The sequence below is a fragment of the Mus caroli genome, chromosome 16 (assembly GCF_900094665.2).
Source record: "Mus caroli chromosome 16, CAROLI_EIJ_v1.1, whole genome shotgun sequence".
NCBI classification, from domain to species: Eukaryota; Metazoa; Chordata; class Mammalia; order Rodentia; family Muridae; genus Mus; species Mus caroli.
The window spans coordinates 86,106,093-86,130,928 of NC_034585.1; the positions used below are offsets into that span (position 1 = coordinate 86,106,093).

A 24,836-nucleotide genomic window follows, 5' to 3' on the forward strand; every position below is an offset into this window, starting at 1 on the left:
GCATGGAAGTGTAAGCCGAATAAACCCTTTCCTCCCCAACTTGCTTCTTGGTCATGATGTTTGTGCAGGAATAGAAACCCTGACTAAGACAGTGGTTCAAGTCAAAAGACCAAGTAAGACCCACAACCAAACAAACAACAAGTCCCCCAAAACAACAACAGGAGAAAACCCGATGTGGGCTTGTACACACCTAGAATCCCAGTTCCTGGGAAGCCAAGGCAGGAGGGCCATGAGTTTAGGGTCGCCCTGGGCTATACAGTGAGATCCTGTCTGACAAAAAACCTGAGAGAACTTATCACGGTGCATTTAACTGTCATTATTAACGATGGCACATTTACTCACTTATGTCTACTAACTGTTTACTTGTTTTTTATGACAAGGTCTCACTGTCTGGCCCATTCTTACTTGGAACTTGCCGTGTGGAACAGACCTGCCTCAGCCTCTCAGAAGCTAGTGCCTCCTGGGTAATGGGTTTAAAGGTATGTGCCACCATGCCTGCACCAAAGACACATGCTTTATGGCCAATACTAAAGATAACTGTGGGCGATATGAGACTGGAGTGTCTGTGAGACAGAAACATGACAAGAATACAAATCATAGCTGAAAATATGTTAACTAACAATACATACAACTCGTGATCAATAACTGTTCCTACTTCCTTTCTTTCTTTCTTTCTTTTTTTTTTTTTCGAGACAGGTTTCTCTGTGTAGCCCTGGCTGTCCTGGAACTCACTCTGTAGGCCAGCCTGGCCTCAAACTCAGAAATCCACCTGTCTCTGCCTCCCAAGTGCTGGGATTAAAGGCATGTGCCACAACTGCCCGGCTTCTACTTTCTATTTTTATTGTATTTGTGAAGGTAATTTCTTCCTTGACTTATAGGACTTAATAATATGCTTTCAGATGCTTCCAAAATAAATTCTATAAAATATTCCCACATAACGATATAAAACACAAATCAAACCGCTTACCTTGGTGTGGGACACTCGCGCTTCAAGCTCGGTTTCTCTGAGGAGTAATGTCCTGCTAGCACTGAGCACACAGTCACCACCAGACACTAACTACACCGTGACACCCTCCTCCCCGCTGGCATCCGTACCTTTGTGTTTATGTGGCTCAGGGCACAAGCTTTAACTTGAACTCTCACAAAGTTATCCTCTGTGACAGGGACATTTTCCTGGAACCAAATAACAGAAGGTCACATTACACATCCTGTGAGGGCATTCATTCATCTTGTGAGAATGTCCACATATAACTAAAAACATGAAGCTGACGCCAAGTCTCGTGAGCATCCTGAGTTTAAAAGACACAAAGAAATACCTAACAGTACATGATAAGAAAAGGAGAAAGAAAATCAGGGGCTGTACTTTTTAAAAGCATTCGTATCTGTATTTTAGAAGCACTCAAAACACCAGCAGAGATGCCATACACACAACTCTGCTTCATAAGCCAGGAAGGCAGACACAGTATTTTAACCTAAATACTCCAAGCTGCCAAGACTTTACAGTACACACAACAGACAGCTTTTACTAAAATTCAGAATTTCCGTAAGGTGACCAAGGCAAGGCTGAAGCATTCAGAGCCGTCCGGCTAAGTGATCGGTTGTAACGTCACTTCTGTATTCCAGACCGTGAACTGACACATGTCCCTGAGTGACGTGAGGAAAGACCCTGCACGGTTTGTGACCCATCGCAGGGACCACTCAGCATCCTGGGCGCACTTTTACTGCATCTCCAGTTTTCTCTTTAGTGACACGGATGAAGGCATTAGTATTGATGAACTTGTTAATTAGACCTAGAGACGAGTTTTACTGGGATGCAGCCAAGCCCTAGGTTCTTTTGCTGACTGTGGCTGGAGGTTACCTGACTGCAGCTGAGACTCCAGCCCCTGCTTTCATCCTGAAACCCACAAGCAGATGATCTGGCTTGATGCAAACCTTTCTAACAATCACCACTAAGTCATTAAAAGCTTAATGAGACCAAATTCACACAACATCTTTCCACGAATCCAGCCCTTCAAAGGATAATAAAGGGAAAACACCCAACAAAAGGACGGAAACTACACTCTAGAAAGGGCAAGAAAGTAATCCTTCAACAAACAAACAAACAAAAAAAAGTTTAATGAGAAAAGTAAGCTTAGGAAGCCCCTAAATTTGTATAGAAAATAGGCTTTTCTCTCCTGTTTAATAACACAGACATTTCCTATTATGTCTGAAACCTCACCTCTGCACAGTGCTTACAGAGAGTTCCTGTTGCTGGAAACCTGTGGATGCTGTGTAAGAGTGTGCGACTGAGTGCCATCCATTTACCTAGGCCATTAGAGTGTGCCACTGAGCGCCACCCGTTCACCTGGGCCACAGAGTACCACATCGGCTTGGAACTTGCTCCGCCTTCCCGGCACCTTTCACAGTGCAGCCAACTCAGCAACTCCTTTTAAAATGCACTTCATTTAAAAGTATTGTGTGTATATGTGACTGTGGTTTGTGCCCATGACTGCAGTGCCCCCAGAGGCCAGACAGGGCTTCAGATCCTCCGGCATTGGACTTCCAGGTGGTTGTGAGACACCTGACATGGGTGCTGGGAACCTAACTTGGGTCCTCAGCCCTGCAGCAGCTCCTTTAAGACTACAGTCACACTACAACACAAACCACCAATCAAGGGGAATACTATGGGGAGGTTGGCTTCTGCTTTTACTCATTTAGTTCCACTTAACTAATAACACATTGAAAAGTGAGTCTGGGGGCCATGAACGGCTCCAGCAGGTAAAGGTTCTTGCCCAACAAGCCCAGCAATCTGAGTTGGGCTCCTGGGGCCAATATAAAGGTAAAAGAAGAGAACCGACTCCAAACAGTGGTCCTCTGACCGCCACATGTGTCATGTATCATGGAATGGGTACCACCCACCTCTGTCTCTCTGTCTCTCTCTGTCTCTCTGCCTCTCTGTCTCTGACTCTCTTTCATATACATGTATACATACCGTATCACATGAAAAAGGGGGAATTATAGAAGTCTCTGTGTCTCTTTCATGCACACACACACACACACACAAACACATAGATACACACAGACACATGCACACACATATGCACACTCACAAGCCACACATATACATTCACAAGGTACACACACACACTTTTGTTAGTGGGTCATTACTGTGATGGTTAGTACTAATAGTGTTGACTTGACAGAACAGAATCGCTTGGGAGCCAGGGACACTCAGGAGTGAGCCTGTGGGGACTGTCTTGATGGCTGGCCCACAGCAGGTGTCGCCATTCCATGGCCGGGTCCTGTGTGTATGAGGGACAGAGAGCTGGGCAGCAGCTGCACTCATCTCCTTCTCTGAACACCATGCAACAGGCTGCCACGTGACAGGCTGCCATGTGACTGACAAGCTGCCTCACGCCCCAGCAGCTGTGACTTCCCTGTCACAGCCAACTTTAGCCTGGGCCTGAGAGATAAGAGCTTTCTCCCTCAAGTTACTTTTGCCTAAGCATTTTCTCTTAGCAACCAAAACAAAGCAAAGGCAACCTACCTATGGAAAGAAAATATTTTATCTCAATTAATAATTATTCTTACCTTTTCTTGAAATACAAATGTTACTTCTTCATTTGTAGAATTCTGTTGAAAATATAAGCCTTTCATAGTTACCTATACAAACAAACAAAAAGATAAAAGCTTTTTAAAAAGTCTTCTTGAGGGCTGAAGATAGTGGTTAAGAGCATTTACTGCTCTTTCGGGGAGATAGGGTAGACAGAGATGGACTAGGATCAATACCCAAGCTGTCATAGGAGCTTTCTGAAGGGTCAGGTTTCAGGCATGGTGGCATGGGCTGGATTCTGCATTCAGTAAGCTGTGGGAGAGCCTCAAGGTTGAAGCTAGCCTGGATTACAGAGTCAGACTCTGTCTAACAAGAAAGGGTTTAGGAGGGGTGATTAGAACACTGGCCAGAGGTCCTGAGTTCAATTCCCAGCACCCACATGGTGGCTCACAACCATCTGTAATGGGATCCAATGCCCTCTTCTGGTGTGTCTGAAGACAGCTACAGTGTCATGTACATTAAATAAATCTTAAAAAGAGAAAGAAAGAAAAACGGGGGAGGGAAGGATTTCCATTTCCTATTCAGTAACAAATGTTTGTGTATTTAAAACAGACCAACAAAAATGCCTCACAAGGGCCACACAAGCAGGCCAAAAGTGTTCAAAGGTAATCGAATGCGGTCAACAATTAATGTAAGAGTGGACAGCCAAGTTGCGCTCAGTGGAACTGTGGTCTGGATTCTTCTGGGGCATTCTTGTTTATCTAAGTCCCACTGTAGCATGAATGCTGACCTCAGACTCAGGGATTATAGGGTGTCCCGTGTCCAGATCCTATAAGCCTTTCTAGTTTTTCTTTTTTTTTTTTTAAGATTTATTTATTATATGTAAGTACACTGTAGCTGTCTTCAGACACTCCAGAAGAGGGCGCCAGATCTCGTTACGGATGGTTGTGAGCCACCATGTGGTTGCTGGGATTTGAACTCTGGACCTTTGGAAGAGCAGTCGGGTGCTCTTACCCACTGAGCCATCTCACCAGCCCCCGAGTTTTTCTTTTTTTAATGAAACGTTTTTAGGTTTATTTATGTAATGAGTGTTGTGCCTGCGCACGTGTATGTGTACAATCTGTGTGCCTTGTGCCTGAAAAGGCTAGAAAGGAGTCCCCTGAGTGGAGCTACAGATGGTTGTGAGCTACCATGTGAGTGCTGGGAAGAAAACAGGGTCCCCTGAAAGCAGCCACTGCTCTTCACTGCTGAGCCATCTCCTCAGCACCCCCTTTTATTTTTTAATTAAAAAACTGTTTTGGTTTGAATATGCATGTGTGTTATATGTAAGGATGGGCATGCACATGTGTGCACGCATTCAGAGGCCACAGGCTGACACTGTTTCTTCTTCTCTCCATCTTATTTATATTTGGGGGGACAGGGTCTCACTATAAAGCTCTGGCTGGCTTTGAACTCAGAGATCCACTTGCTTCTGCTCTGAGTTCTGGAATTAAAGGTTTGTAGCCCAGCCACCCTATCAAACCTGGAGCTCACCAATTCATCTAAAGTGGCTGGCCAATGAGCACCCTCGTGCTGGATACACTGGAGAGGAGGGAACCTCAATGGAGAAAATGCTTCCATAAGACTGAGTTAGTGATCCATGGGGCGGCCCCGCCCATTGTGGGTGGAGTCATCCCTGGGCAGGTAGTCCTGGGTTTTATAAGAAAGTAGGCTGAGCAAGCCATGGGAAGCAAGCCAGTAAGCAGCACCCCTCCATGGCCTCTGCATCAGCTCCTGCCTTGCTTCAGTCCCTCAGTGATGGACTATGATATATGGATGAGGAAGCTGCACCTCCATCCACCTAGCAGGGAGACAACAGGAACCAAGGAAACTGCATCTTACAGGGGCTAAGTCACTAAGCACACAGTACCAGCTGGGCTGGAGCCTCAGTAGTTACTTAGAACTGTCACAGTAGTGATTTTTCTACTGAGCTGCTGCTAGGATACACTCACCCGGAACTACAAAACTTTCTCCGGTGGGACTGACTATTCAGTTGCCAATAGATCTGTTGTTTTAATCTGTAGGTACCAAAGCCAAAGAGAGAGAGAGAGAGAGAGAGAGAGAGAGAGAGAGAGAGAGGTGGGATGCCTTCTTTGTAAATTACTAGAATTTCTGAGAGTTCACAATAGCAGCTCTCAAGCCATGCACAGGTCCTCTGAACAAGAGGCCCAGCGACCAGCATAGCTGTCATGCTCATGAAGCCAGCTCTGGGTGCCAGGACCTCTGTGGACCTAAATGGATCTCTATAAAAGAGTTGTATGGAGTAGCTGAGTAACAGTTACTGCTCTCTAGGATGAGAAAATCAAATGCAGAAACTAACCACAGTCATGCCTTTAAGACATGGACTTATGTAGTATGTCAAGACAGTGAAAACCATGGCTAACAGCAGCCCTTTCTTTATCAGTGTGTGTGCGTGTGCACACAGACACACACTGAACCATGAGGGGAGAAGAACTTAAACAGACACAGCACGCATCTCCCACTTCCGTCTTTCAGTGTCTGCCCAGCTTTCTAGGCTGAGTGCATATTGCTGTTCTACCTTATTCCACCCACGGCGGCGTCTCAGCACAAACCTGTTTGATGGAGTCAGTGTGACTTAGCACGTAGTTGGTCCTACTGCAGGGTTTCTAGGCACAGCACAGTCTTTGAGAGTGTGCTGCACTAACACACTGATGCACCGAGTGAATACATACATTCCAGATCCTCCTCTGTACAGCCTCACAATGGGAGGGGTGTACCCACCGCTCCACTCTCCCAGGCCACCCTAGGTGGGAGGAGTGTCCCCACCAGCTCCACTCTCCCAGGTCACCCTAGGTGGGAGGAGTGTCCCCACCGCTCCACTCTCCCAGGCCACCCTAGGTGGGAGGAGTGTCCCCACCGCTCCACACTCCCAGGTCACTTTACTGCCTCACGAGTGAGCTTCTCCAGCCATTGCTTAGGCACATTAATTCCTTCCCTATGCTTTGGCTTATATGTTTTGAGGCAGGGTCTTGATTTGTGGCCTTGCCTGGCCTTGACCTCTGGATCCTCCGGGCTGTCTCCGATGTACTGGCATTAGAGGTGTGCAGCACGTGCCCAGGGATAGCCATTATTACTTCAACAAATCTCTGCTCCTATTCAGTCCTGACTTAGTGCTGTGGCCTTTTCTCCAGGTACAAGTCTATACTAACATCCTGAGTTCAAAACAGTCCCCTTTGTCGTTCTAGAAGCCACTGTTTCCTCAGCCTATTGAATCTGACATGTGGCCTGGGTCAATAATGTATCAGTTTCAAAGACCTGGGAGACAATTCCGCACCCCCTAGAATCTTCTTCAGAGAGAGAGAGGGTGGGGGAGAGGTAAGGATTAGTTAATCTAATTATTAACAACTGTAATGGGATCAAAACTATTCTCCAAGCTACAACATAAAGAAAAAAAATTGTTTAAAAACACTTTCTTAAGCCGGGTGTGGTGACACATGCCTTTAATTCCAGCACTTGGGAGGCAGAGGCAGGCGGATTTCTGAGTCTGAGGCCAGCCTGGTCTACAGAGTGAGTTCCAGGACAGCTGGGCTCACAGAGAAACCTTGTCTCGAAAAACCAAAAAAAAAAAAAAAAGAAATCCTTTCTTTTTGTTATAATCTGTGTGTCTGTGTGTCTTGGAGGATGGCTCGGCAGGTCAAAGCATGTGCTGTCAAGCATGACAACGCAGTCCTACAATAATCCCCAAGGTGGAAGGCGAGACCTGACTCTCCTCAGCTGGCCTCTGACCAGCACGTGCACGCGTGCATGCCTACACACTACAGGTAAATAAATACAAATGTGACTGAAAGATTATGCTGTAAGTGAATGCCTGCTCGAGGCAGAGAGGCCACTGGGTCCTCCGGAGCTGGAGGGAAGGCTTTGGGAGCCCTCCCCCCACCCCGCCCCCCACCCCCCCACCTGTGTGCTGGGGAAGGAGCTCAGGGCCTTGCAAGAGCAGCACGAACTCTCAGTGCTGACCTCACTCTCCAGCCCTTAAAGGGGCGGCTTGGTTTATTTATCTATTTATTTACTTCAAAAGTAAGTAAATCAATATAAGATAGAAGATAATCAAGAAGTATAGTATTCGACATACAATAGTATTCGATTGGGGCCTAGCAAGCACAGGAGTGGATGNTCACAGTCAGCTATTGGATGTATCACAGGGCTCCCAATGGAGAAGCTAGAGAAAGTACCCAAGGAGCTAAAGGGATCTGCAACCCTATAGTTGGAACNACATNATGAACTAACCAGTACCNNGGAGCTCTTGTCTCTAGCTGCATATGTATCGAAAGATGGCCTAGTCGGCCATCACTGGAAAGAGAGGCCCATTGGACTTGCAAACTTTATATGCCCCAATATAGGAGAATGCCAGGGCCAAAAGAATGGGAATGGGTGGGTAAGGAAGTGGGGGGCGCTATGGGGGACTTTTGGGATAGCATTGGAAATGTAATTGAGGAAAATATGTAATAAAAAATATTAAAAATTAAAAAAAATAAATAAAATTACATAAATTAAAAAAGAATAGTATTCGATTTACATTTCTACCATCCTTTCTGCCCCTCATCAAAATGGGAATTCTGAGCCCTAAGCACTGAAAATCTTGTAGAATGGGTGATAGTCAAGGCCCAGGTGGCTTCTTAGGCACTGGACTGGGTTAACAAAGACTCGAGTTCACTAAGATTTTTAATGAACTTAGAGATATTTGCACATAGACAACAACTAGATATCTGGCTCAATTAAAGATGAGGATGTGCCCTCTCATTTCTAAGAGTATTATATATAATTTGGAAAATTATATGACTCGATATAAACTTTGCTAAATCAAAAAACGCTACATAATTTATTTATTTGTGGTGCCGGGGCTTGAACCCAGGGCCTCATCCATGCTATGTAAGTGTGGCACTGCTGAGCACATCCCTAATACAACAGTTAAAACTTTTTATGTGCTCTTGTTTTGGTAATAGAGTCCCCCTGTGTTGCCCAGGCTATACCTGAACTGTAGCCTTAGCCGGCCTGAAACTCCTGATCTACCACATCCAGCTCATAAAACTTTTCAATGACATCAAATATGTTTAGAAAGGTAGGGTGGCGGGCCTGGAAAGATGGTTTAGTGGTTAAGCACTCTGGCTACTCTTGCAGAGGACCCGGGTTCAGTGCCCAGCATTCACACTCAGGCTCACAACTGTCTGTGACACAGTTGTCGGAGATCTACTGCTCTCCAAAGATGTACACCTATGTTCAGGCAAAACACCCAGACACATGAAAAGAAAATAATAATAATAATAATAATTCAACAAAAATTTTAAAAGGTATGTAGGCTAAGATGTGTTGTGAGAAGCACACAGATTTGACATTTTTACAAGTATGTCAGAGCTGAAGACAAAACTGTGGATCATGTTATCAATAGTTTAAATGTTTATAAAGCCATGTATTAAACATGCTGAATCTGCAGAAAAGTAGGAAGAATGTTGACTTAAGATTTGGCTGTGCAAACAGAGGGACACCTTGGCATACGCTGAGCACCCAACTGTAAGTCCTAGTTCCTAATAAAGGCAGGCCGCTTTCTCCAGAGCCAAGGGAAGAGATCTCAGATGGCAGCTTCACTTTTGTTGTAACAACAAGAGCTACACTGGCTCACCTTCTGCTACCCTCAACTCCCCACGGAGCTCATCTATTAATGAGTGTAAGCAAACCTCTGCACATTAGCCCTTACCTACGCTTGCAAGGCCAACAGAGGCACGAGTGGGTGTCCTTTACAGGACGGGCAGAGATGATCTGGTAGTGATGTCATCATGGACATGTCACAGAAAGTCCAGCACGTAAGGTGTGGTTATAAAACTTAACAGACAGAGTCTCTCTATGTAGCCCTGGCTGGCCTGGAACTCACAAAGATCTGCCTGCCTCTGCTTCCAGAATGCCGGGACTAAAGGCACGCACCACCACACTTGGCAAGACTTAACTTCTTGTAATTCTTATTCATATACAAGTGAGTGACTGGTCGTGTGCCACTTGTAAGCAGTGCCTACGGAGGCCAGAAGAGGGCACTGGGTCCCCTAGGACTGGAATTACATATGGCTGGGACCTGCCAAGTAACCGCTGGGAACTAAGTCCAGGGTTCTCAGAAGAGCAGTCAGTACACGTAGCCACCAAGCTGCCTCTCCTGCCCCTGTAAGGGGCTTCCCTTGTATAATTTAAGTATTTACGAGACAACATCTAGCTGTGTAGCCCTAAATGGCCTGATGATACTCACTGCGTTAACAGGTTGCACTTGAACTTGCAGAGAGCTTCCTGTATGCCTGACTTTAGAAGTACTTAAATAGGCTGGATGCCATTACAGGGATTCCAGCACCAGGTGAGTGGGACAGGGGACCAGATGGCTTTTAAAGTCTCTTCTAATAATGGCAATTTCTTTTATTATTATTTTTTGAAAGGGTAGTTCAGGCTAGTTCCAAACTTGCCTTCTAGCCAAAAATGACCTTGAACTCCTGTACCTTGAGCCTTCATCTCCCAAGAGCTGGGACAGGTGTGTGCCCTCAGCAGGCTGACCATCTGCAGCTCTATGACTATCATCACGTAAGACTGGACTGACTTTGTACATGTGGCATAATTCCTACACTTTACGCAGCTTGCGAACTAAAGATTGCGAGAGAGGCAGAAAAAGTGTAGTGACAGAAGCAGATGGTGTGTGTTCAGAGATGTCGAACTGTTGCTTTATCTAGTCAAGAAGTTTTCAACAGGTGTCCAGGGAGCAGGGAGGCACCCATCAAACACCTGTTCTATAAATCACAAAAGAAAAATGTAATATTTTCTCCCACCCACCTGCATGTGAATTATAGTCTATAAAGTTGATTTTCACTTCAGCGTGTACACGGCTTTAGGGCTGAGGAGGTGGCTCAGTGGTTAAGAGTACTGACTAGTCTCCTGGAGGACTCAGGTTCAATCCCCAGCACCCGCATGGTGGCTCACAACCATTGTAATTCTAGTTCTAAGAGAAGCTCATGATTTCTTTTGGCATCTGAGGGCACCCAACACAAATGTTAAATATTTAAATACGTGGGGGCAAAACACCCAGAAAATAAAATAAAATACATAAAGTATGGACCCCCTAGGACTGGAGCTACATATAGCCTGCCACATAGGTGCTAGGAACTGAACCCAGGGTTCTCAGAAGAGCAGTCAGGGAATTTAGCCACTGAGCTGTCTCTCGTCCCCTGTAAGAATGTTTTGCTTGTATATTTTAGGTTTCAGATATTTAAATGAGACAGTGCATTCTTAAATAAGCTAAAATAAAAAATGCCTAGGATTTCTTACATCAGATATTTCCCTGTCAGTATCCTCGGGAGTGGGAGTGGTGGGCTGGCAAGGTGGAAGGCCGTTGTCTCCAATGCTGTTACTCAACATGGCCATTTACTATGATACGATGCAGAGCAACGGAGACGTAATCTGTTATTTACCTTTCTGAATTGGGCTACCAGGGCCAAAGGCAGAAGCCACGTAGTGAATGGGGCCTTTCCCTTACGGTGGCCTGGTCACGTGACACTGGGACACTCAGCGTGGAGAGGTGTAAACATGGAGACAGGTACTTGAGGGTCTTCTCTATCTATTAGCCTCCCCCCACCCACCCTGTCTAGTAAGAAAATCTCCAGCTGTTGACACTGCATCCTCCTCCTGTAAATGGCGACCTCATCTGCCAGCTCATGATAGGGTCCTGAGGAACCATTTAGATGTGGCATACAGATTATAATTTTGATTTTAGTATGTACTGAAAGTGGGAGAGGAGGTTTTTGGTGCTCCTCCTTCAGCTCGGTAGTCCACTTCCTCTGTTGGGAGGGCCATCTCTGTATTCCATGCCTAACTCAGAAGGCGTGGATTTTCCTGCCTCTCTCCTAGTGGCTGCCAGAATTCTCACCTAACCTATACTATGTTTTCTTTCAAAACTCTAATAAAAATGTCCTTGAGCTTCCTTATCAGAAGACAAAGAATTGAAAGAGGAAACAACCTCGTAAAGTCTATTATATAAAACTGGAAGGAAGTCACTTTGTGAAGCATTGTACTCTACCATTGTCTATTTACAGTTCCCAGCACAGTGTTGTAGTAGGTCTGCAAAGGCTACAGTTAGCCAACAGTGCTGGGGAGGTGGAGGCCAGCCAGCCTGGACCACCTATTGAGACAAGAAGAGTCTGCCACAAACACAACCATGAGACCCTGTGTCTGTGGGCTTTCATTCTTTTTTTTACTACTTTGAGGCAGTCTCACTAAGTTGTCTAGGCTGGCCCATCCACTGGGTGGGAGTCCAGGCCTGCACCACTAGGAGGAATGCCCTGTGATTTCAGAATGAACCATGGCATTTGCTGAGTTCTCGAGCTTTTCCCAGCCTCCTCCTTAAGGGAGGCACACAAGTGAATCAGGACTCTTTCTGGTCCAGAGGCTCAGGAATCTCCATCAGGTTTGCACGTTCTTCTTAACTGAGCAGCATGGAGAGCTATAAAATTACCACAACATTGTACCACAGATGCCAGGCAGCTTTATCTTGGTTTCTTTGAGGTGGGGTCTCTCTACGAAGCCCTGGAACTTGCTCTGTAGACCATGGTGGCCTTGAACTCACAGAGATCTGACTGCCCCTGCATCTCAAGCACTAGGATCAAAGGCATGGGCCACCATGCCTGGCCAGGCAGCTTGATCTGTATCTGCACTCCGCCTGTGTGCCCTGTGCTGTTGGATCACAAGAGGACTTCAGATCCGCTGGAACTAGTGTAACACGTGCGGTTACGGCGGCGACTGGGAGAGTAACAAGTGTCCCTACCCTGAGCCAGCCCTCCAGCCTTGGGCGGCTTGATTTTACACGGGGAGGACTGTTTCAAATATGAACATCTCATCTCCTTCTACATGCGGAGACAGAAGCGTGGGTGACATTAGTTAGAAAAGCCAGTAATAATTATACATTGCAGTGGCTGGTGCCTAAGATTTACAACTCCCAAGAGACAGGACCCTGCAATAGGACGCAGGCTGCTTCAACGAGCATGGTACGCAGTGCACACATTACTGAAGTTGGCTTTTTAATAAATATTACTTTTCCTGGTATTCTTGTAAGCTCAGTATCGTACTGTGAAAGTAGTTCTGAACCCATGTAATGGAGCAGCAAAGGGATGTCGCTGGCAATCACATGACTAACACTGCTGAGTTTGTGCAGTGGTCCCTTGTATCATCTGGATTTGGAGAGCGGGCGAATAGCCACAGGTGGCTACTCTGCATGTGAGTGGTGTGCCATTAGGATGAGGGTACGCTGTGAGGGTAAAACGCACAACAGATACACTGTCTCATTTAAATACCTGATTTCTTTAAAGGTTGAAATAATATTTGGATAAACTGGTTTAAAAGAAACATAAAATTAATTTCACGTGGTCTCTTCACTGTCCAAATGTGGCTCCCAGGAAATCTAAAAGCGTCTGAGTTCCTAGAACATCTGTCCTGGACAGGCAATGCAAAACTCAGCTACTGTGGACTGGCTATACTTGGCAGTTTGTTTAAAATGCCATATATAGATATATATAATTTTTAAAAAGCAAATGCAGACCACCAGGCCCAAATCCAGAATCAGTACCTGCGCCTCCTCCCGACCCTGGGATAATTCTTTAGTATGGCTCAAGTATGGCCGGCTCAATGAAGCAGGCAATTCCTGACCCAAGGCCCCATTACTGTGAACACCCACCCTTGTTTGCTTTAGGAAACCGCTTACTGGAACTGCAAAGAGAAGGATAAGAAGGGTGACAAGGGAAGTAGTAATAGAGACTGCATCAGAAACAGTGATAGGGAGAAGCTGGGGGCGGGGAGGACTCAACCCAGGAGAAAGGCAGTTCTAGACCTTTGCCTCCATAAACGCAGAGGAAGAAGCAAAGATCAGTCTACAGTCAAAACCAAGCCAGGGTCAGGAACTGTCCGTCAAATCTAGTATTACCCGCCCCTCAGCGGCCTCAGCCAAGCTAGGCCTGAGCCAGGGCATCTCTGAGGTCGGCGTGTGATGCGAAGCACCAGTCTCCCCAGGGTTAGACAGCTCCTTCAGGCGTTTCTCCATCTTTCGCCCAAAGTCCCATTTCAGAGACACACATCCTTCTTCCCTGGCTCACCTGGCTCGGAGCAACCTCAACCGCCAGCGCCTTCGCCGCCGCCACCTTCCCAGTCCTTCTGCAGAGAGCCCGCCTTCTTGGGTCCAAACAGTACTGCCATTGGTCAGACTGCCCGTCACTACCGCAGGATGACCGATCTGGGGGAGGCTGTGACGAACGCCATAGCAACCGAACCCGGAACTACATCTCCCAGCATGCTCCTTCCCGTAGAGAGACGAGTCGCCGCCCCAGGGACCACCAATAAATGGGAGAAGTTGGGCGTTGCCAAGATGGGTTCCGTTTTATGCAAATTAGAGTAAAAGGCCACACCCTTCCTCATTCCAACCGTAACCCCTACCATCTTTCTTCAGTCTTTGTGTCTTTCGCCTTTCGTCCCCACGTTCTTTCTGCAAAACCTTCAATTTAGTTGAATGTATCCTAGCTACTGTCGCACATAGAAAATAGCAAAGCGCCAAATCGTGAAACAAAATCTCCGCACGCATAGACCAGAAACCTCTAGTTACGCCTTCAAGGGACGAGACAAGGATGGGAGGGGAAAAAAGTGTGTGTGTGTGTGTGGGGGGGGTGCTACCCAAACCACTTCATTGGTTTATCTCGTTGTCACTCTGTACACCTCTATCTCCTTTGGCTCCTTTCTTCTTTTTGCCCACCCAGTGGGCGGAGTCATAGGAGAGAGCGAAGGCGTGGTCTCCGCCTTCCGATTGGCAGGCGGTTATCCCCGCCCATCTATGGGTGGGGCGGAGGGCAGGCTGTGGGCTGAGGGGCGGTGGCGGAGGGAGATGAGGAGATAGGCGGGAGTGAGGGAGCGAAGGAGCGAAGGAGGGCGAGAGGAGTGGAGCGGCGCGGGGAGGGCGCGCAGCTTGGTTGCTCCGTAGTACGGCGGCTCGCAAGGGAGCATCCCGAGCGGGCTCCGGGACGGCCGGGAGGCAGGCAGGCGGGCGGGCGGGCGGGGATGGTGTGCAAGGCTGCGGACCCTGCGTTCCTTCGCGCGGCGTGCGGGCTGCACTGATTTGTGTGAGGGGCGGCCGCGCGCACCCGCCCGGAGATGAGGTGAGGAGCTGACGCGGGCGGCCTGGCGCGCGGGCGGGGGTCGGCGATGGCCGCCCCGGGGTCGGGTCCAGCGGCCGGGCGCGCGTCCCTGCGGCCGCCGTCGCCGCTCCGCCCGGTCTTTCTCATCCTCCCCGGGGGCAGCGGGGCGGGCGGGCCGCGGCGGTGGCGGCCGCGGGACGGGTTCGGGCTGAATGGGCGTCCGCAGCCACGGCCGGTGCTCCCGTGGGGGGCATCGCGGCGGGCGGTCCTTCCACCGCTGACCCCTCTGCCCTCGGCCGCCGGAGGGTGGCGGGCCGACCCGGCCTCCCGGGGATCCGGAGCTCGCGGGAGCCGCATCGCGCCGCCCGCGGGTGCCCCCGGCCTCGAGTCCCTGGCTCATCCTTTTTCTCTAGCGCCTGCTTGGAATACCCTGTCAAGTGAAGGGCGGTCAATGCCGTTTGGGCCGAAGTGGTGCGGCCGGGGCTGGCTCTGATGGCATTTAACAGAAAGCGGCTCCCCTTGCAGCGGGCGTGCGTTCCCTGCTCGGCCGCTTCGCCCTCCTTGCGCACGCACTGACTCGGGTGTCTGCTGTGGACTCAGGGCACAATTGCGGTCCCTTCTTGGGGGTGGGGGTGGAGGGCACCAGAAAATGCAATCCGGATTCCCAGAAAGAAAAAAAAGAAAGAAAGAAAGAAAGAAAAGCAAGGAGGAGCTGGCTGGATCTCCCTGCACTTCTGTTTGCCTTTGCTTTGGAAGACAACTTCGCTGATCCTCTTGCCTATGAGCAGTCTATTGTTGTGATTCAGACTACAGGCTTTGCTTTTGAAGGAATAGATTCGTGGCTTCTTGCTGCAGCTTGAGGGTGTAGAGGTAGTTGGTAGCATCTTGAATGTGAAAGTTTGCGACTTTGCCCTCATCACTGCTTTTCGGAAAACAGAAGCAACCTGGAAATGTAAATGCATGCAGACTCTGGCCAGATGCGGTTCTTTTGTGTTTATCTGTTGGTATCTTTCTCTTGGTACTTCGTGATCGGAAACACGGAGGATAAATAAGAAAAAAGAAAAAAAAAAGAGTCTGATAAATAGCATAGATAGTGAAAGCATGGGAACAAATGCCCGTGGAAAATATCAGTTCTATTTTCAGGGAGGCCGGTTTACTAGTCCCGCTCAATTGATGAAGAGAAAGGCTTGCTCATGGATTATGTAGTGGACAGGATGTGAGGGCAGGAGCTGGGGCCAGGAGCCCGCAGGCCAGCTGCTTGGCAGGGTGCTTCTCTAAATGCTCCAAACTGGAGGAATGTATTTATTTGTTGGGATACTTTTATTTTTAGAAGATGTTAACGGTGAAGAGTGCAGACGTTTCAGCAACCATTATGGTTACCAACTAGTTTGCTTGAAATATTTCGTATGTGTGTGTGAGTTCCCTTATAACTTAAGAAGTTTTAAAAAAGCAACGTCTTTCTGTAGGAGATATGTAAAGAACTCAGGAAATTATAAAGGATTTAAATTAAGAAGTGAAGGCCACTGATTTGGTGACAGGGCATAGATATTTCTATACACTTTTAAGTGGCTGCAGTAAGGCACCTCTCAGAGAGTATGTGTTTTAAAAAAAAGTGTCTGTCATTGAAATTGCTGAGGATTGTGGTACCGCCACAAAACTATTATTATTCTGCCTGAGTAAGAGAGGAAATGAACACATTTTAATGTACTTTGGAACCCTGTGGATTGTTCAGATGCTGAGCATTGTGAAATAGGGCATAAAATGAGTAGCGGCAAGTTAGTTCCCTGAAATGTTTGTCCCTCAGCATTTTCTTTCTTTGAATCTTTCTTTCTTTCTTTCCTTCTTTCTTTTTTTGTTTCTTTTTTTAAAAAATTTTTTTAAAAAGATTTATTTATTTATATGAGTACACTGTAGCTGCTCTGTTCTGATGGCTGTGAGCCACCATGTGGTTGCTGGGATTTGAACTCAGGACCTTTGGAAGAGCAGTCAATGCTCTAACTGCTAAGCCATCTCTCCAGCCCACATCTTTTGCTTGTTTGTTTGTTTCTTTCTTTCTTTTGCTGTTGACTAGCAGTTTCTTTTTCCTCTGGGCAGTCTTTATCTTTTCCCCAAATAACCTAGATTGAGATACACCCTTAAAACACTTGCAAGAGATTCAAAGGGAGGCCCTGGTAAATTCCTCTGCCTGTGCCTTTTCTCTTTTGGTGATTGAGTCAGGCCTTGGAGCATGTTAGAGTGTAACCTAGCACCTAGCTACATCCGCAGCCTCACATTGTCTTTGTGTGTGGTGCTGCTGGCATTAGATCCTGGGGCCTTGTGCTACAGTCTCTAGACTCTCATCCTTTTAATTTGCTCAACCTGTGACTTATAGAAAATTAATTAATGGAGGTTGGGTTTATGTCAGACTTCTCTTTTTAGTGACTCCCTCCTGAATGGCTCCATTTACTGGCTCCATCTAAGTCTGGCATTCGGATATCTTTACATCAGCTTACCAGGTTTCTGTCTCTCCAGCTCAGTCAGACAATGGGAAGTAGTCAATACAGTTTCCAGGAATCTCTCCAAGCCAGAGAGAGAACTTGGAGAACCTTGGCAATTGTGCTTTTCTCTCTTCCCGAGTGTCTCCTAAGACCGTCTCTGAAGTGGGTAGCAAGCTTCTCAAGTGGCAGAGGTTTTACTGTGATGAGGCTGTGATGAGGGTTTCAGAAGAGCAGAGTTGGTGGTGGTCTGCCTAGAAACTAAGCCAGGGCCTTTCGGACAGTTGCAGAGTGGATGGGTGAGCCGCACTGCCTCCATCCCACTGTTTTGAGCCTTTACCTGCCAAGTTGGTCACATCACAGAGTAGTCACAGCGCTGTGTCCTAGCCAGTCCCCCTGAGCTTGACCAGTGTTGAATGTACAGCCCTGCTGGGTGATGTGCTAGAAAGAGGTCTAGCAGATGTTGTCCCTGAGGACTCAGAATTTAATGTAGTCTGATCATTTCACAGATCATTTTATTAAGGACGATGATCCCAACATAAAGAATCATTTTTAGAAAATATGGACACTACATATGCTTTCCAATTCGACTCTTATGATATACGACCTTTACTCCCTTTTACAGAGTCTACCACAGGGCCCTATAAATTACAGATTTTATGTGGGTGAGCGCTACATGCAGTGCCAAGCTCTGAAGAATATGGGACTTCATCACATATTGTCAATGACTTAGATGTAGTTACCAAACCTTTCAGGACCTCAGTTTTCTTTGCTAAAAATGGGAAGAATGGCAGTGGACTTTGCATACCTCTATGTTGCCCAGGCTTGCCTCCAAGTGCTGGGATTTCAAGCATGTGTCACAGTGACCTACACTTAAACGCAGTGAGTTATTAAGCAGTAGTTCACACTGACGGGAAGAATTGGAGTGTGTGAGATATAAAGTTTGCAAGCTGACACTCACGTGGCTTCTGTGCTGCCGTGCTTTGGGGTCACTTTGTGTAGAGACTCATTGCTTCCTAAAGGAAGTCTCTTGATAATATCTTGGTACTAAATAATGTATACTTTACTTAATAAACTACCAAGGATTATACATATGATTACAAAATAAATTTCATGTTCACTTTCATCTTAATTGTATTACTTTAGAATTAGTCTCAATCAATTTAGAGTGAATAACTAATAGCCTTTGTATTTAAAAAAAAAATCACACAGAAATACAGAAAAGCAAGGAAACTATGAAATACCCATAAATCCATGACCCAAGCATATATACCAGGCCGTTTTTGTGTGTGCATATGGCTGTTCGTGTACAGCTTTTGGTACAAAAATGGGATCTTGCTGTGCATGTCTGTTTTCCTCTTTCTCTTCTTTCTTCTTCAAGGTCCTATCTAGCCTTGGCTAGCCAGGAGCTCACTAGATTAACCAGGCTGGCTTCTAACTTGCAATGATTCTTTCCCACCCTTTGCCTAAAAGGAACAGTTTAAAAACATATGAACTCCCCATGCCCCCCACATATATACATGAGGACTTGAATCAGGACCACTGAGCCGTTTTTCTAGTTTGTTTTCTCTTTGTTTTCATTCTCTTTCTCTCTGTCTCTGTCTCAGGGAGAGGGAGAGAATGTGTCTTGCTGTTGTGACCAGGCTAGGGTCAGTCTTATCCAGATCCTCTTGCCTCTGCTAACCTGGTATTGGAATTCAAGCATGCACTAGCCACAATAGATTATTATTATTATTTTTCTTTCTTTTTTTTTTCATTTTTATTAATAGATTATTTTTTAACTTGTTTTCTCGGCATTAAAAAAACAAAACGAAACAAAACCAAAACCCTTCCATGTCTATAATATAAATTTAATAGCAGAATAATATATCACTTTATGGATCTGTGAGAATTTGGCCAGTTTATTAGACATTAGTGTAGTGTGTCATGATGGACTCTCCCTAATAGCATTTCTTTTTAACTTATTTTTGAAATTTTACTAATTTTCAAAAATTTTTAAGTAGGTGTTTTGTCCATATATTTTATTCTAAAACACGTGTATCACCATGGTGATGGCCAAGGAGGCCAGAAAAGGGCATTGGATCCCCTGGAACTGGAGTTATTCATGTCACCTGGAAGAGTAGTCAGCCTCTCCAGTCTGCTACAGGCATTTCTTAAGGATTTTTCCCCCCTTTTAGATGTGTTTCTAGGGAGATGGCTCAGTGGATAAAGTGCTTTCTGTCCATGCACAAGGAACTGAGTTTGGATCCCCAGAGCCTACCTAAAGCTGGGATGGTGACATGGGGAAGAAACATTACAAGTTAGAGGGCAGCCTTAAACCCAGGAGCAGGAGAATGGAAGATCCCTAGGCATGCTGGCTAGAACAGCTCTAGTTTCAGCAGTAGACTGTCTCACAACATACATGGTAGAAGAGCAATTGAGGAAAAGACATCTCCATGCCAGCCACATACACCCACTCGAGCAAATGTATTTCACACACAGGTGCACACACATAACAACAGCAATTTCTTACAAGGCCTAAGTTTCTAGAAGTGGGATTACAGAGTCAAAGGCTGTGCTAAAGTTGTTTTGTTTTGTTTTAATCTTTCACATTTTCAGACACATACATAGTATGTTTGATTATCCCCCATTGTCCTCCCTGGTCTCCTTGTTCTCATCCCCTTATCCCCAACAAGTCCCACTCCAGCTTTCACGGATGTCTTTCTTTGTTGGTGGGCTCGGGGTGCCGGGAGCCCAGGTCCACTGCATTTAATCAGGGATGTTTGCATTATTTGGGGTTGGGGGGAAATGGGCATCTTACCAGTGGCTGTGCCACTAAGGACTATGAGTTCCTTTTCCCCTTTCAGCCACTAACTTGTCAGCAGCTCCCCAGGGAGAAATGGGGCTTCTGGGCCCCTCCTCTCTCCATGACCAGTCTTGTGCAAGCAGCTTCTAGTGCTGGGAGTTTGTGGGTGCAACAGCCAAGTCATATCCACAGGAAGCCTTTTACGGGGCTCCTTCCCACCCTCCGGCTCTAGCAGTCAGTCCCTCTGCCCTGTAACGTTTGCTGAGCTTTGAGCGGGCAACAGATGTCCTGTAGAGGTCTGAGCAGTCAACAGTCACTTATTCTTAGCGCCCTGGTCAGTTTTGAGTCTGTGTTACTGTGATTCACTGCAAAAAGAGGCTTCTCTGTCCAAGACAGAGGCGGTACTTACTGTGTATAGGTGTATAAAGTTTAAAGATCAGCAGTGTGTACTTCCAGTTTGCCATCTAGAAAAGGTAGAGCAACTTCCACCCCACGCTTCCCTTTGGAGTGACTTAGCCAGTAGGAAACACAGTTTTGCTTATAGCAAGAAGAGTGGCCTGGCGTAAGCTTGTGTGTGGAAAGTCAGAGTATGATGCACCCGTAACAGGAGCAGCTGACAGAAGTCCTTCTGCAGCATTTCTGTGTGTTAACTTACTCAGCCTTCGTAAACTCTATGAACATGCTTTGCAAACTGACTTAGCCAACAAGTAGCTTGGGAAACTTCTAACCAGGGTCCAAAACTCTTGGCCTGATTCATGGGTACATTTTATGAGGTTTCCCCCCTTCTTTATATCTGTTGTGTAGGCACTTAGAGATTTGTTAACAAGCAATGATGTGTGGGAGTTAGGTGGGCTTGAGGGCGCCACTGGAGCTCTCCCTTGAGCTGTCCAGGTAAGCGGGCTCTGGGGAAGCAGCTGCCTGGCATCTTTCAGTTTGCCGAGTTTCCTAAAAGTGCCCTGCATGAAAATGAGGAGTAGAGCAACAGAAGGGTAGTAAGACTTGAAAACGCGCGGTGTTGCTTGTGTGGACTGCAGAAGTTCGAGGAGGGAGACCGCTGGAGCCAACCATCTCTCCGCTGGCCAGGTTAGAGATCTGAAGCGGCTGTAGAAGTTTGCTTCAGCACTGCCAAGGCCTCCCTGCAGGACGTTCGTTACAGGTCCACTCAGAAAGCCTTAAAAAATGAACCGCAAATCTTGTGTTACTAAATGTGATGATGGGTTGGCCTTAAAGTGTTGCTGAAATACAGTTTGTAGCCACCCAAGGAGCTGAATTTGAAACAAATTAACCTTTTTGAATTCATCCTCTCTCAACCTCTTCCCGGTAGATTCAATGATGAGTAACTTGTCTTACTAACCTATTGTCCAGACAGTGTGTTGCTGAATCCATCCTGGCCTTTGTCCCCTGCCCTGAGTTTATCTATGCTTCCTGGCAAAGTGGGACAGCCAGGGTTTAGTTTTTAGCTGACCATCAAACCCTATCTCACAGTTTCGCAGCACGGGGTTCCTGGAGACAGGAAGTGGCACGCACCAGTGCTTTTTACCTTTCTCTGAGTGGTAGAATCAGGTGTTGAACTCAAGGATGTGGCTGGATTTTAGATTCAACTGAACTAGAATGTGAAAGTAACAAGGTCATAGCAAGCGGCCAAGTTTTATCCTTAATGGCTAAAATTAAATGCCCTCTTCTTACAACTGCAGGGCACTGCTTCCCGTCTTCTTCTGCTTAGCCTTTGGCTTGTGTGCTCTTGAGGGTTTTTTTTTTTTTTTTTTCCTTTCTTTTTCTGATGGCATGAATTTGTAAGACACAGATGCGATGCATGGGGTCACTGGCTTTTAATGTTGTGTACTAAGGAAGACATTGACTTAGAATAAAGCCATTAAAACAAAAGACATTCAGTGTATATGTGCCTATTTTTGTGTGTCTGTAAGTTCAGGGCTAATTATTTCCAGTGAAAACTTATTCTTTTTGTTTTGTTTTGTTTTGGGAAAGGATTTCACTGTAGCACAGGCTAGCCTATCCTGGCTTTGAGCTTGCGATTATCATCTGCTCTGGCCTCAAAAGTGCTGGAACTACAAGCCTGGCTACAGCATAACTTTCCTGAGTGAGTTTGCAGTTATGAGGCCTTGTGACATTTGCTAAGTTAGGGGCAGTGAATGTGTTTACACAGCATTCCTATAAATCATAAGGGCTTATGCACCGGACATCCAATGTTTTATACAAATCCACTTCTGCTTTAGATTCAAGAGAGCAGATTGCAGTTAGCAGTGGCCAATGGGAAGTAGCACTTACTTTTGTATAGCCGTTCTTTTACTGTTCTTTAGTGATTAGAGAGACTGGGAAGAAGATACTTGCGGGCGTTATTAGGATGCCGCCAACTGCATGAGAGCAAGGAGCACCGCTGCTGTTGCTCTTGGACTTGTCTCCATGTCCCAGACAGTCCACCACACGGAGGCCCCTAGCAGCCATTTGTCAGTGTGTGGCCTGGAATGGCTAGACAAGAGCTTTGAGACGGGAGAAAGGTGGGAGAGAGGGCTGCGGAGGTTTGGATTCCCCAGGAGGTAAAAGCTAACTGACAGCTGCTGTGGTTTGCTTCTGTGTAAAAGGCTCTTTGGAGTTCATCCTGCAGGGTGAATGGTTTGGAGGAGAACAAGAGAAATACTGGATCAGCACCACTTTAGTTACCTTTCGCCTTGTCTTTATCTTTCTGGTGAGGATGATGAAATTGACTCTTGGATCTCAGGTTGTGGGACATAAATGGGTTGTGTATGCTGTTTGACGTTCTGTGAGGAGGAGAGTCCATAAGATCCTGGTTTAGGGTGAGTCCAGTTGAATGCCTTGACTGTGTGGTGCAGGAGCAATGTGTGTTCCGTAGCAACAGTAGTCTGGCAGTCTGGTCTAAGATGCTCCTAACTGATCCCCTGGACCACTGGCAGGACAGCTAATAACTCTCCAGTGTGCTGTGTGACCAAGCACTGACATTTGATAGATTCAGAGCATTGCATGCATTTCCCACTTTGGATGTTTCCAGTTTATGATAAATCTATTGGGAGATAACCCCATTTTCCCTTCAGGAACATCTGTACTGTTGGTCAAATAAAATAGCAGTCTAGGGCTGGTGAGATGGCTCAGTGGGTAAGAGCACCCGACTGCTCTTCCAAAGGTCCAGAGTTCAAATCCCAGCAACCACATGGTGGCTCACAACCATCCGTTACGAGATCTGGCACCCTCTTCTGGAGTGTCTGAAGACAGCTACAGTGTCTTACATATAATAAATAAATAAATCTTTTAAAAAAAAATAGCAGTCTAAGGTGGTGTACAGCTACTATCCCGGTACTCTGGAGGTTAAGGCTAGGCTACGTAGTGAGTTTTAGGTTGGCAAGGGCCATATAGTGAGACTCTGTTAAACAAACAAACAAACAAACAAAAATTAAAATGAACAAATAACTACCCAGAAACCCAAACCTAAACAAAAATGCACTGTAAGATGAAAATCAGTAATTATTTAATACCATAAATGTTACATTAATTGAGGTTGTGGATGTAGATTTCTGAAAGGGAAGATTTTGTTTCGCTTTGTGGAAAAAAAAAACCGCTTTAAAAGCACAGAAATGGATCCTTAAAAATAGATGTTTTGTGAGTTGGGTGTCCATAGAAGCTGTTGTCTATGAAGATGATCTCTTTTGCACATGCTGTGGCTGCCTGTCCAATCTGTAGTGTTGTTAATTAGTGTCACAGGAAGGATAGATAACCCTGCAGTAATTGTAACCTTGCATTTCCTTTTCATTCAGTTAATTTCAAATCGCAGTCATTGTGTGTTATCTGTAGTTGTTTTGATTGCATCAGTTGAGTTGTGATTTGGCAATTTAAAAAATAACATGGTTTTCTTACTACAAAAGCAGTGCATGCTTATTTAAGAAATGTCTTGAAAATATAAATAAGGCAAAAATACCAAAAGCCTTCAAAAAGTCTCACCTTCCAGTGCTGTCTGTAGAGAACCCAGTGAAGGTTGCTGCAGGTGCCCAGTGTGCTGTCGCCCAGCCTGGGAGATTGAAGACCTGTTGTCTGTGGGCACCAAGGGTAGTCCCGTCAGTGGGGCAGCCTCAGGCCACTCAGTCCTCTGAATTAACATAGAGACGCTGACTTAATATGAACTCTCCTTCTTTGGTAAGACTGGCAAGTCAAAGTTTACATGAGAGCAGAAGTCTACGTTTGGTGCCTTGCCTGTTTGTAATCTCTAGAACGGAAGGTTTACCAGTGTTCAGTTAACACGTGCTGAAAATGTTGTCCGCTTCTGTGGCGCAAGCTTGTCACTCACTCACTTGTTGCAGGTAAAATCAGTTTGCTTTTTGTTTTGTTTTGTTTTTTGTTTTTTTCGAGACAGGGTTTCTCTGTATAGCCCTGGCTGTCCTGGAACTCACTTTGTAGACCAGGCTGGCCTCGAACTCATAAATCCACCTGCCTCTGCCTCCCAAGTGCTGGGATTAAAGGCGTGTGCCACCACGCCCGGCCTTTTTTTTTTTAAGATGTATTTATTTATTTATTTATTTATTTATTTATTTATTACATGTAAGTACACTGTAGCTGTCTTCAGACACACCAGAAGAGGGCATCAGATCTCATTACGGGTGGTTGTGAGCCACCATGTGGTTGCTGGGATTTGAACTTCGGACCTTTGGAAGAGCAGTCGGGTGCTCTTACCCACTGAGCCATCTCACCAGCCCTTGTTTTGTTTTTTGATCAGTTTGCTTTTTAATAAAGGCTAGGAAAATTCTTACATAGAAAGATTAAGACTGCAGTTCACCATTTTTAACTACTTTATTCTTTTTTTCTAAAAGAAATTTTGAAGTGTGTGTTGT

At 46.1% G+C, this 24,836-nt stretch overlaps 2 protein-coding genes across 7 annotated transcripts in view; one reads left to right on the top strand and one right to left on the bottom strand.

The window, feature by feature from the left end:
* The window catches only part of Cryzl1 (crystallin zeta like 1), a 39,633-nt gene extending 25,569 nt beyond the window's left edge, over positions 1–14,064 (bottom strand). For 2 of the 3 annotated variants that reach the window (XM_029470631.1, XM_021184825.2), the window contains exons 1-3: positions 13,696–14,064; positions 3,571–3,642; positions 1,096–1,173 (exon numbers count right to left, since the gene is read on the bottom strand). In XM_029470631.1, the coding sequence (XP_029326491.1) occupies positions 1,096–1,173; positions 3,571–3,636 (144 nt within the window). In that variant the 5' untranslated portion in view covers positions 3,637–3,642; positions 13,696–14,064. The remainder of the gene's footprint in view (positions 1–1,095; positions 1,174–3,570; positions 3,643–13,695) is intronic. The other variant, XM_021184824.2, reaches the window with a different exon arrangement.
* Positions 14,065–14,471: 407 nt separating this feature from the next.
* The window catches only part of Itsn1 (intersectin 1), a 187,515-nt gene continuing 177,150 nt past the window's right edge, over positions 14,472–24,836 (top strand). For all 4 annotated transcript variants that reach the window (XM_029470688.1, XM_029470690.1, XM_029470693.1 and 1 more), the window contains exon 1: positions 14,472–14,745. The gene's annotated coding sequence lies outside the window, so the exon portion shown is untranslated. The remainder of the gene's footprint in view (positions 14,746–24,836) is intronic.